General features: G+C 43.1%; 1 protein-coding gene across 8 annotated transcripts in view; it reads right to left on the bottom strand.

Moving 5' to 3' along the window:
- Positions 1–12363, bottom strand: part of LOC137321288 (receptor-type tyrosine-protein phosphatase delta) — a 513687-nt gene that overhangs the window by 25680 nt on the left and 475644 nt on the right. For all 8 annotated transcript variants that reach the window (XM_067983651.1, XM_067983650.1, XM_067983653.1 and 5 more), the window contains 2 exons: positions 2683–2968; positions 1675–1853 (listed from right to left, as the gene is read on the bottom strand). In XM_067983651.1, the coding sequence (XP_067839752.1) occupies positions 1675–1853; positions 2683–2968 (465 nt within the window). The remainder of the gene's footprint in view (positions 1–1674; positions 1854–2682; positions 2969–12363) is intronic.

The raw sequence follows: 12363 nt of genomic DNA on the forward strand, positions 1-12363 counted from the left end.
GCGCCTTATCATGTCATTAAAACATCTCAAAGTGCTTCACAAAGTGAATTAATTTTGGAGTGCAGTGACTTGTTACACAAGAAAGCAATAATCTTACTGGGGGATTCAGGTGGTTTATACACAGAATAATGTCCACCAGGGAGTGATTACAAGGCCAGAAAGCTATCTAAAGAATAAGATACCATGAAACATGAGAGCAAAGCACAAATTGTCACCTTACATCCTGAGATTCCAGTGCCTTTTTAAAAAAAATATTAATTTAATTTAATTTTGGACCAACTGTCACTATCAATATGGAAACCAACTACTCCACATCACTGATGTGTGAAAATACGGGGCCAAAATTTGCGGTAGCAGGGCAGCTAACAGCGTCTGCCGATAGTTAGACTTGCCCTTGCATGGTTTAGGTTTTTAATTTTTTGCATGGCAAGTTGCTGGAAGTGCGAGCTGATAACGTCACAGCGAGGGAAACAGGGCATCTGGGACCTGAGTGAACAGGACAAGCAACTGGGTATCTCCCTAACCAATCAGATTGAAGGATTGTGAAATTAACGCAAGGACTGAGAAGGAAGTGTAAATTAGAGAGGGTGAATTCAGGTCAAATCAGGTACAGAAAGAGAAATAAAGAGAGGGAAAGAAAGATTGGATTGAGAGAGAGAGAAAAAAAGTTTAAAAAATTAAATTTTAAAAAATTTTACATTTTAAAAATCTCCAACAATAATTGAAACCTGAAGGAATGAGACTCCACACTTTTAATGGTTAATTATCAGTGCCAGAGAGGTTGACTGGCAGTAATTAACACTTAACGTGTTGTTTAAAGGGTACTTCGACTGAAACGGACAAGGCTTAACTTTCTGCGGCGAGTTTAATTCGTATCGACCGCTCAAATACAGCAACTTCACACCATTCAGTGCATTTCAATGGTGAGGCAGGCAGCGAGATGCTGTTTCTGCGAAGTTAATGGCAGAGCGGTGCAACTCGGACAGCAACTTCTGGATTTCCACATTTAACCGTGCAACTGTCCCTCGCCGGAAGTCGCTGCACCATTTACGCATAAGTAACGGCGAGTGCCATTAGCCTCACCGTTATTTTGACAGTAAATTCTGGCCCATTCACTCCAAAAGAAATTACTATAATATCATTACTGGATTTGAGAAATCATTTGCAGTTCATTGTTGGTAAATTCTATAGCTGGCTTACATTATGCACAGAACAATCTACAGGTTTGATAAATAACGTGGCATAATCTCATAGACTATGAGGGACTTTACAATCAACATCCAAGTCTTAAAATCTGATTACAGGCCTGAAAGAAAACTTATTTTATAATATACATTGTGGAATCCATGGGGAGCAGCACTATTTTACAACTGGGCTTGTTCTTGATCTGGCAGCCTGTGCCATGATAGTTTATTGCTGACAAGTGAACGCTAGGTGCTTGATGTGTAATTACATTCATACTAAAATATTAACAAAGGTTACCTTAGTAATGCAAGTTTACTGATTAATAATCAACAGTTCATTACCAAGAACCAATAGTGAATATGTTGATTCCACTCCATTTTCGTTCTTTGTTGTACCTATACAGGGGGCCCCAGTATAGCTAAGGACTAATAGCTGCAGTCTGTCATCCACAGCAGTTTACATTTTAAGACCATTGTTGCTTACACTTACCTATAACCATCAATAAAACTGGCATTAATATAGTCTGAGCCCTCGACTCCTCTGATTGGCTGTAGACATACTCTTGTGGATTCATATGGCATAATATTAACAAGGCGATTCTTGAATTTATTACATGGGAGATTGGCACTAATGAATCTTGATGTGTGGGCTTTAGTGTTGGCTAGACGCTGTGGAAACAAAATAAAGAGTTTTAGAGTTGCCCAAGACCTTAGTGGTTCTTTAAGGAAGTCAATTACACTGCATAGTAACATGAATTCGAAGGCTGGAAATCAACACCGGTGCAATTAGCATCAGCAATGGACAAATTACAGAGGAAGAATTACAGAGAGTGTGCTGTAGTGGGTTAGAACACCTTTGCAACTTGGGGCCAAAACTAGGCCAGACGGATAGGATGAAAGTCCCCTCTGCCTCTGAAACAAGCATGGGGAGTCTCAACCCAGTGAGCACAGGCCCACAGTACAAAACTGGGTCACAAAGCTGACAGTCCCACTCAGTGAAGCTGCAGGATGGCTGGTGTGTGAACACACTGGTGCAGCTGGGTTGTCCTTTAGAGATTGGAGTTGAGGTACATTGTTGGGGCAGAATAGAGGGAGCTTTACTTTGCACGTAACCTGGCTGGGGATCACTTGATGCTGACACTGTGCTTGAAATAGAACATGTTCCATTTCCCAGCACTAACATCCCTCACATTGATAAGCAAATATTTCACAAGCCTCTGGAAATTGCATACATAATTTCTCTACACACACATGTATTTATTGAGACAGTTGTCTTTAATTACAGTATTGTAATAATAGCTTTTCTTTTCTGGGTGTATTAATGTGAAGACATTTTCTTGATCTCTGGAGATGTGAAAAATACGATGTTGATTGAGAATAAACACCGCGAGCTATATAGTAAGTTGCTAAAGTTATTTTAACTGATTAGCTGGTTGAAGCTTTGAACCTGTAGCTGAAAGCAATTTGGAATTTCCTTCACAAGTAACAGCTCCATTACCTTGAATTCCAGTTCCATTCCTGTGACGTTTTCTCCTGGCTCCACTTGTGTCAGCTTTTGGATATATGCGTACAGGTTTCTGGCTGGCACTTCGGTATTTCCACAAGTCACTGCTTCAAGCAGTGCATCATGAATAAAGATATATTGGTCCTCAGTCTGAACCATGTAATTCCTCTGTGATCTCATTAGTGTTACATGACCATAAATATCTACAGTTTTCTCATGCTTTATTCTCTCCAACATGGCGTCTATTACAATGAAACACCCAGTCCTTCCAACTCCAGCACTGTAAAAACAAAAAAAAAACACACACAGATTAAGTGTTGTAACAGATCCTATGATATCATGGGTTCCTCATAAGCCAGCCAAATTCTCTCAAAGGTTCTGGTATTATGTTTTATTTTTCTTTCAGGTCAGTTATACATTTTGCATCTTTGCTTTCAAGTGGTTTCAACTTTTCATCAATGCAAATGTGCTGTATAACTTAGGAGTGAAAATGCCAAATTGGCAATACTTCCCATTTTCTCCGATGGCTTTGTTTAAAGTTTGTTTTAAACCTTTTTAATATTAGCAGAGAGCCAACTGACCCACAAATTAACTTGAAAATTTAACCAGCATTTGGACACTGGTGAGTATAATTTCCTTGACTGAAGAGTTTGCAGTGTAACTTGGGTCTGTCAGCTCTGCATCACTGTGAACAAGTGCCTGTTTAAAACCAATTCTGTATTAAAGCTCTATCCATGGCTCCATTTTATTAACTAGCACAGGTCTTAATACAAGCTACCTGCTTTTGGAATATTGTGTTTCCAACAGTCTTGTTTTCCGATTTTAACTCCATCCAAAAAAAAGCAACTTTAATCTTACATGGTGGCAAATTACTCCATTTTCTGTTTTGGTATTTTTCTTCCTAGCAGGCTTGTAAGCAACAATTTACTAAGATTAATTAAGTCAAATAACGCACCTTACAAATGATCAAACAAAAGAGAAGTCAAAGAGAAGTTTGCAGTGGTAAGGACCATTATCTTGTTTGCTGTTTGGTCAGTCTTTGCTCCTGTCCAGATTCATTAGTATTCTGACAATACACTGCTCAGAAATGCACTTGTATGTAGGGAGGACACGCTAGAGGGACTGGTGAAATACAATTTTTGTGTCCACAAATGAGTCATAGCAAACCTCATGAATGGAAATGAAAGTCATACTACATTGGCCCCTCGCAGCATATTATGTTTATAACACTTGTGGGCATTTAGTTTGAAAGAAAAGAACTGCAATATTCAGTATTTTTACTTTTCCATCTCAAGATAAGGATGAACTCTGAGGTAAAGTAATACTTTGGCTGCTGACTTCGTATTATAAAGTCTGAAATTCAAGTCTTTAGAATCTGAAATCCAAATTTTAAGACTTCATTGATAAGCAGGAAAACACACTTCCCCAGCTCACCAGGGACTCAGGTCCACGTTGAGCATACAAATCCAAATGGTGGCATTTCTTACCCATGTTCCTTAGGATAGATAAATCTGCTCGTTGTTGCTACTGAGTTTCACCTGTGCTGAATCCACTGTTTTAAGTATGGAGCATGTGTTTGTTAGCTGTGGTGAGACTGTACACTCTATTACATGATTTAAAAAGATAGTCACCTACAAATGGTATTTTTGGCATTAACGAACTTATATCGCGCCTTTTACGACCTCAGGATGTCGCAAAGTGCTTTGCAACCAAGAACTACTTTTGAAGTGTCGTCACTGTTGTAATGTAGGAAACGCAGCAGCCAATTTGCACACAGCAAGATCCCACAAACAGCAATGAGATAATAACCAGATAATATGTTTTAGTGACATTGGTTGAGGGATTGGCCAGGACATCAGAAGAACTCCCCTGCTCTTCTTCGAATAGTATTGGCCAGGACATCAGGAGAACTCCCCTGCTCTTCTTCGAATAGTATTGGCCAGGACATCAGGAGAACTCCCCTGCTCTTCTTCGAATAGTATTGGCCAGGACATCAGGAGAACTCCCCTGCTCTTCTTAGAATAGTATTATGGAATCTCTTACGTCCACCTGAGGGTCCTCAGTTTACCGTCTCATCCGACATCTCTGATAGTGCAGCGCTCCCTCAGTACTGTACCGGAGTGTCAGCCTAGATTATGTGCTCAAGTCTCTGGAGTGGGACTTGAACACACAACCTTCTAACTCGAAGGTGAGCATTAATCTGAAGGTATATAGTTCAGGAAAGTGTGGATACGTGTTCTGGTGCAGGTTATCTTGCTAGGACTGATTACCTGCAGCTGGTGTCAAAATACATTTGCAGGGAGCGCTGGTTTTGGAAACCACCCGATTGGGAAGCGGCTCCATTATGTGCGGTACTTGCTGGAGTGGAGCGAAACTGAGAACATGAATATAAGAGTGATGTGACCAGGATCTCGAGGCAAAAAGTCACCTGGAGTAAGTCAAAAAAGTAAAGTGGGAGGAGTGAATAGAAGCTTAAGAAGAGAAGCAGTTGAGGCAGGAAGAGGGGTAGTGAGGGCAAGCAGAAGTGTAAAATCTGTGTCAACCCTTTTGCTGCAAGTAAGGAAAGATGCACAGAGAAGGAACTGAACAATGTCTAATCACTGTTTGGGTCTACTGAGGCCGAGAAGAGTGTTTGAAAATGTTAATTATGAATGTGTATTATAAAACATGGCTGATTCATGTGCAATGGTTAATATCTGGATCAGTATACAAGGCAATGGCATATTCAATGGTTAGTACTTGGGTCAGAAGGAGAGGGGACCACCGGGTGTAGTGATTGATATTTTGTCACAAGGGGATGGTAGTGGCACGTATAATGGTTAATATTTGCCTCAATGTTTGTTAGTCATGGACTGGAGTAATTAAAAGAGGTAAAGATTGACCAATGTTTAATTTTTAATAAAAAATACTTCTAAGTTCATCAAACAAATGACTTGTAACCTTTTACAATCTACAGACAGCTGTAGGCGAACTGAGTAATCTGTTTGTCACAATATTACACTTACACTTGAATAACCTCATTGAACAAGTGTCATAATATTACAGTTGCAGCTAAGTGAATAATCCACCGCAACATTTTATTTTGGATTATTTATTTATGTGGAATTCACAGATGAAATGTTAGTTCAAAACACTATCGCAATTTTCTTTGACATAGATGTCAGCCTTAGCTTAGTGGTAGCACATTCACCTCTGAGTCAGAAGATTATGGGTTCAAGTACCACTCCAAAGATTTGAGCAAAAAAAATCTCAGTTGACACTTCAGTGCAGTACTGCAGAGGGAATGCTGCACTATCGGAGGTGCTGTCTTTCAACCGAGGCTCTCAGGTGAACATTAAAGATCCCTTGGCACGATGTTCAGAAGAGCAGGGAAGTTCTCCTAGTGTCCTGGCCAACATTCACTTCTCAACCAACACCCAAAAAATAGATTCTCTGGCCATTCATTTCATTGCAGTTTGTGGGACCTTGCTGTGCACAAATTGGCTAGTCCGTTTACCTACATTACAACAGTGACTGCACTTCAAAAGTACTTCATTGGTTGTGAAGCACTTCGGGATGTCCTGAGAATGTGAAAGGTACTATATAAATGCAAGTTCTTTCTTTCTTTCGCGTATGATAGAAATGCTTTCAGTATGTAATTGGATTCATTTAGTTATGACTTCAAAAAGCAAGATAATAAAATACATCATTTTAACTTCGGTGGGAGTGGAAAAACCAGCGGCTCAGGATCGGCTGCCCCGCGGCACACCCCACCCGATCCTCCCCTCCACTGAGGTCAATGCAAAGGAAAATCAGGCTTTGCGTACGACGCGTACAAGGCCGACCTGCCACAGCAGACCAATGAGAAAGTAGCCACTGCTATATGTGTCAAACAGATGGTGCAACTGTACCGGACTATCTCACAATGTCAAACTCATTCAGCTTGAGACTTGCAGAAGGGGTTTCACATTGGACAGTTCTGTTTTTCTGATCTGTACATTGGTTGTGTTTTATACTCCTTTCATCAGGCCTCATTCCTAGTCATACAAGTCCCAACTCGGCTTCCAGTAGAGTTTTACATTTCAGGGACAGTGTGGCATAGTTTGAGCATCTATCTCTCAAATGTATCCAAAGCAGTTCAACTAAGAGAAAGACGATAGCAATCAAGATTATAGGGAACTAGATAATTCCACAAGTCAAGTTGATAAAGCTGTTAAAAAAGCATATGGGATTCCTTGGCTTTATAAGTAGAGGCATGGAGTACAAAAGCAAGGAAATTATGGTAAACTTCTGTAAGTCACTGGTTGGACTTCAGCTGGAGTATTGTGTTCATTTCTGGGCACCACACTTTAGGAAGGATGTCAAGGCCCTGGAGAGGGTGCAGAAGAGATTTACTAGAATGGTACCAGAGAGTTCAGTTATGCAGAGAGACTGGAGAAGCTGAAATTATTCTCCTTAGAGCAGAGGAGGTTAAGGGGAGATTTAATAGCTGTATGATTCTATGATTCTGTCTGCAGCAATAGCAGCACAAGGATAAATCTTATGACTAAGTCACTTTCCACATGAGCCGTAAGCAGTTCAAAACTTATCAGATGGATACTTTTATCACCTCCTGGACATGTCCCATTTTCAGCTCTCCTCCAAGGTTTTCAAAGAGTGTTAGAATTAAGTCCAATGAATGAATCAATCAATATATAAATCGGGCTTTCTATTTTACAAGGTCACTCATTAAGTAATGTGGACTAGATTTCCTCTGGTCACTACATGCTACAGACACCGTGAACCCAATAAGATGATTTTTTATTTTCGCTCTTACCAGCAAAATCATCAATGCATCCTTTTAGAATGTGTTTATACAGTGACCAAAGGAAATCGCCCCTGGACTGCAGTCTACAGGATCAGAGCTTAAGAAGGTTCCTTCAAAAAAAAGGAAACTAAAGATACTTATGCTTCCATCCCCATGGGTAAATTTTCATCTTTTATTATAAAGGACTGTAAAACATGCATCCCACAAATCGAGCATGTCCCTGGTATATGCACCCAGTGTGGACTCTCTGCACTGCGAGTGCTAAAGATCAAAATTTAGCCCATGCCGTAAACCAGTAATGATTGTAGGTACAGCACAGGAGGAGGCCATTCGGCCCATCGTGCCTGTGCCGGCTCTTTGAAAGAGCTATCCATTTAGTCCCATTTTCCTGCTCTTTCCCCATAGCCCTGTAAAAGTTTTCCCCTCAATTATTTACCCAATTCCCTTTGGAAAGTTACTACTGACTATTGAAAGTTACTATTCAGGCAGTGCATTCTAATTCATAACAACTCGCTGCATAAAAAAATGTTTCCTCATGTCGCCTCTGGCTCTTTTGCCAATCATCTTAAATCTGTGTACCTCTGGTTACCGGCCCTGCTGCTACTGGAAACAATTTCTCCTTATTTACTCTGTCAAATCCGTTCATAATTTTGAACATCTCTATCAGATCTCCCCATAACCTTCCCTGTTCTAAGGAGAACAACCCCAGCTTCTCCAGTCTCTCCACATAACTCAAGTCCCTAACCAGAGTTCAAGTGATACGCCAGCTCAACGTTGCATCTCTTTTTCTGCCTGCTTGTCAGATCTTTTTTAAAAAAAAAGGGTAAACAGGGATTCTTGTGGGGAAGATAGGAAAAAACATGCTAGTGCCACTCTGCCACTGCCAGTGTGGTGGGGTGAAACTTTCAGTCACCATATTGCTGCAGTACTGGGCCCAACGTGAATCAAAGGGTTAGCTCATTCATATATTCATTATTGTGCAGTCTATGTAAATTCAACCTGCAATTCAACAGTGGGGAGGGGGGGGGCGGGGGTCGGGTGGAGAATGAGTGGGGAAGCAGCAAAAACATTCCAAGTATGTCCTGAATGGTTGGAACACTGAGAGGGGGAACAGTAGAGTTCAAACTGTGGGCAGTGGAGGTGCTGCAGAAGTCAGCCCCAGCTCCAAAGCCTCAGGACTCAGATCTCAGGGACCTTGCTTTAAAAAAGATACTGGATGAGCACTGAAAATACAAGGAGGGTCTGACAGTCATCTCAGAGGGCCTGAGACAAGTGACGAGCATCATGGCAGAGTCCAACGTCATCCTCTCTGCCGATATTCGAGATGAATTTGAAATGATGCAGCGGTGCCTGCAGCGAGGGGCAGTCCCAGAAGTCTCTGCATCTGTCCTCTCTTATCAAGACACCTCCAGGCTAGATAGTCACTCCAACGTGGAGGCACTGACCATTGACCCTGGGGAACCACGTCAAGAGAACGATGGAAACCAGCTTCAGGGAGTTTTGGGGCAGTATCTTTTGTGACCTGCACGATCCAACTGCAACTATCAGGTCTGTTCTCATAGCGACCAGTGAGCAGGCAGAACCAGGGCACAGCACAAGATATCGAGAAAATCTCCAAAACTTTGCCCGGTGTTGCAAGTGTACGTGGTGCAGATGCAGTTTACCCTGGCCATATTGTTGGCAGGGTTCGCTGGCAATAGGAATAGGGCACCATTGAAATAACTGACTACAAACAAGCATGGCTGGAAGACTCACACCAGGGGCATGATCTTAACATGGCAGCGGGATCTTAGTGCGGGCGTCAATCATTGGGTGGAAAACCCGGAGAAAAAAATTGTGTGGTTTCCCGAGCGATCGCAATTCAACTGAAGCCACTTAACTGAACTTCTGGGTTTTGCGTCCTCAAGCTGCGCAGCAGGCGGACTGCTCACCCAGGTGACATATTTAAAGCCCACTATTTAAAGGGCCACTCCAGCAATGCAGTTTGAAGGAGAAAGGAGGCTAAAATCACCATGCAATGTTCCAGAGCCAAGCCAGCTCCCAGGTTCTCCGACACCGCCCTTGAGACATTGCTGGGTGCAGTGAGAAGCAGGAGGGAGGTGCTTTATCCAGCCGGAAGGAGCAAAAAACCTGGGTCTGTCATGAAGAAGGCGTATCTGAAGTGGCAGACCAGGTCAGCAGCAGGAGCACTGTGCCCTGGTGGTGACTTCAATGCAGAAAGAGATTTAATGACCTAACCAGGTCAGGAAAAGTGAGTACAGCTAATGACTGACCTGCATTCTGTGGTGAACAGTACCCCCCTCACACTACCCTGCAAAGCCTACTCCATCACATCACTCCTCACACCCACTTAAGACTCAGTCTCGACTCACCTTCACTTTCTGTGCACTTCTTCACCCCCCTCCCCCCAATTTGTGCACCCACCTCTCCCACTCACCCCAATCCTGATCCAATGTGATCAGTCTGTCTGATTGTCACCCTCTGATGCATCTGCTTCATTGTCATCCTGACACAAAGCAACGCGTCCATCGGGTGACCACACCACCCTCACTCACTCACACATTCTGTACTTTCTCCCCTTGTGGGAGAAGAGAGAGCAAAATGCACAGGGGAGGGCGAGGACTGGAGGGGGGGTCTCCACAAATCGTGGCTCTCACAGAGGCGGAGGAGGAGGCGTTGGACATAATCCGGACAGTGGAATGCCTGGCTATAGGGGATACTGAGACCGGCACCCCGCAAATGTCTGGTGACAGAACTTTAACATCCCTCACACACAACATGAATTGATGTTATCAATGATTGATCTGTTGCACACCTCAGGATGCTCATCGCAGCATTACTTCTGCGATGATGGATGCCCTGGAAATCAAGCCATCTATGACCTGTCGTGTACACGTATGGACAGGCGACTGAGAGATCCTGGTGATGTCACCGGTGGTGCCCTGGAAGGACCCGGAGGCGAAGAAGTTGAGGGCAGTGGTGACTTGAACTGCGACAGGCAATGCGTGGCCACCAGGCCCAGTCGGGAGCAGCTCTGCATGAAGGAGCCTGCAGATGTCTGCGGCCACCTGGCGACTCAATCTTAGCCTTCGTCGGCACTGCTCCCCGGAGGGGTCCAGGAAGCTCAGCCTCTGCCTGTCGACCCTCTCACGAGGGTAGTGCCTCCTGCGACCTCGGCCCCTCCGTTGTTCCCCTCTCTGATCTTCCGCAGGTACCTGTGGCGCACCTCTGTCTTGTGGAGCTGCACTTCTCAGAACTGCACGCCGTGCCTGGCGTGGATGGTGATGTGCCTCCTCCTCTGATGTAGTGCTGAATACATCCATTGTGCCCCCCCCTCCCCATCCTGATGGCCATGATGTGGAGATGCCGGTGATGCCGGTGAAACATTTGCCTGAGGAAGGAGAAAATCTCCGAAAGCTTGTGAATTTAAAATAAAATTGCTGGACTATAACTTGGTGTTGTAAAATTGTTTACAATCATCCTGATGGTGTCAGTTTGAGGGGCAAATTTGAGGCATGTTTCAGGCCTGTTCAAGCATATTTCAGGCAAATATGTCTGAAAAGAAGAATTCTGAGTGCGAACAAAGAAAACTGAGTCTAAACACGAAGAACTCCCAGCCGAAGGTTTGTCTGAGAGAACTGACTGCCCCGCTGCAAATACTCACCCTTTATCCCCATTTGTCAATCACTGGTTTAAATGTCCAAACGGCTGCAGGCTGCATGGCGTGTTTCAGAGGCCACGGGAGACACGTTCAGGCAAAGTTAAAATAATTTGTCTGCCTCAATCCCCACAAATTTAATTGATTTAAATACTTCAGCTATTTTAATTCCCCCTTTAAATGTCGTCCTGCCGGTTTTAATTGCCGGCGGGACTTCCGGGTTTCCAAAGCGCGCACTTACCCAGATGCGTCTGGGTGAAACTCATTTGTCAGTGCGTTGGAGCAGGGACTTGTTCCCGCTCCCAACTTTTAACATTTTTACTGCCACCCTCCCCTGCCCCCAACCCACCCGTTCTTCGGGGTTAAAATCATGCCACAGATATAAAGGTTCAGTGCGTTTTGTGAGCAACTCCACTAACAGCTATCTTTATTTATGTCACAGGTTACTCCCTTGGGCCAGATTATGACCTGTAATGCAGATATTATCCATTTGCAATCAGCAGTTAATAATTTAGTTGCTACCAGTGTGAAATCCTTTTAATCTGTGAAATTTTTGTTTGAGAAATTTTTGATATATTTCTTGGATTTGCTTCACATTTAGAGATAAAGATTAATGCTCAGCATCAGATTTCTTTAGGAATTCATCTCCAAGTTTAAATCAATTAAAAAAAATTAACACCCGACAAAAAAAAAGGGCTTTTCTTTATTAAGTCGAATATAGAAAAGTAGTTTGATGACCAAGATAGACCCACAGTAATCTTCCTTTACGGTGAACAATAATTAATGAAAACTGTCAAACTGTGCAGCAGATTCTTTGAAAGGTTAAAAAATTTACACTTAGCATTTTTAACATTTAGTTGTTGTCTTTCCTCTCAACTCCTTTGCTATGAAGTCACTATCCTACACATCCTTCCTCCTCCTTGTATCTTTATTAGGTTCAAATAGAGACTTGTCACACAATTCCCGAGTCTAATTTGCTCTTACCCAGGACTCAAAATTGTGGGCTTCTTGGGGGCGATTTTTGGTTTCAGCACACATTGGGTGGGAGGTGGACAGGGCATGCGCTGCCCCTGCCTGAACGGGTGTGAGGTGCCCGTTACAGGATTTAATTGCTCCCTAAATGAGCTCCGTGTCCTGCCCTCAATCATTCTTTCTGACCGTCTGTTTTCCAGCTGCCGATCATGCTCTGTGTGAAGAAATACTTCCTGACATTTGTCCGAAATTTGCTCGT

Source organism: Heptranchias perlo, chromosome 4 (assembly GCF_035084215.1).
Source record: "Heptranchias perlo isolate sHepPer1 chromosome 4, sHepPer1.hap1, whole genome shotgun sequence".
In the NCBI taxonomy this organism is placed as follows: domain Eukaryota; kingdom Metazoa; phylum Chordata; class Chondrichthyes; order Hexanchiformes; family Hexanchidae; genus Heptranchias; species Heptranchias perlo.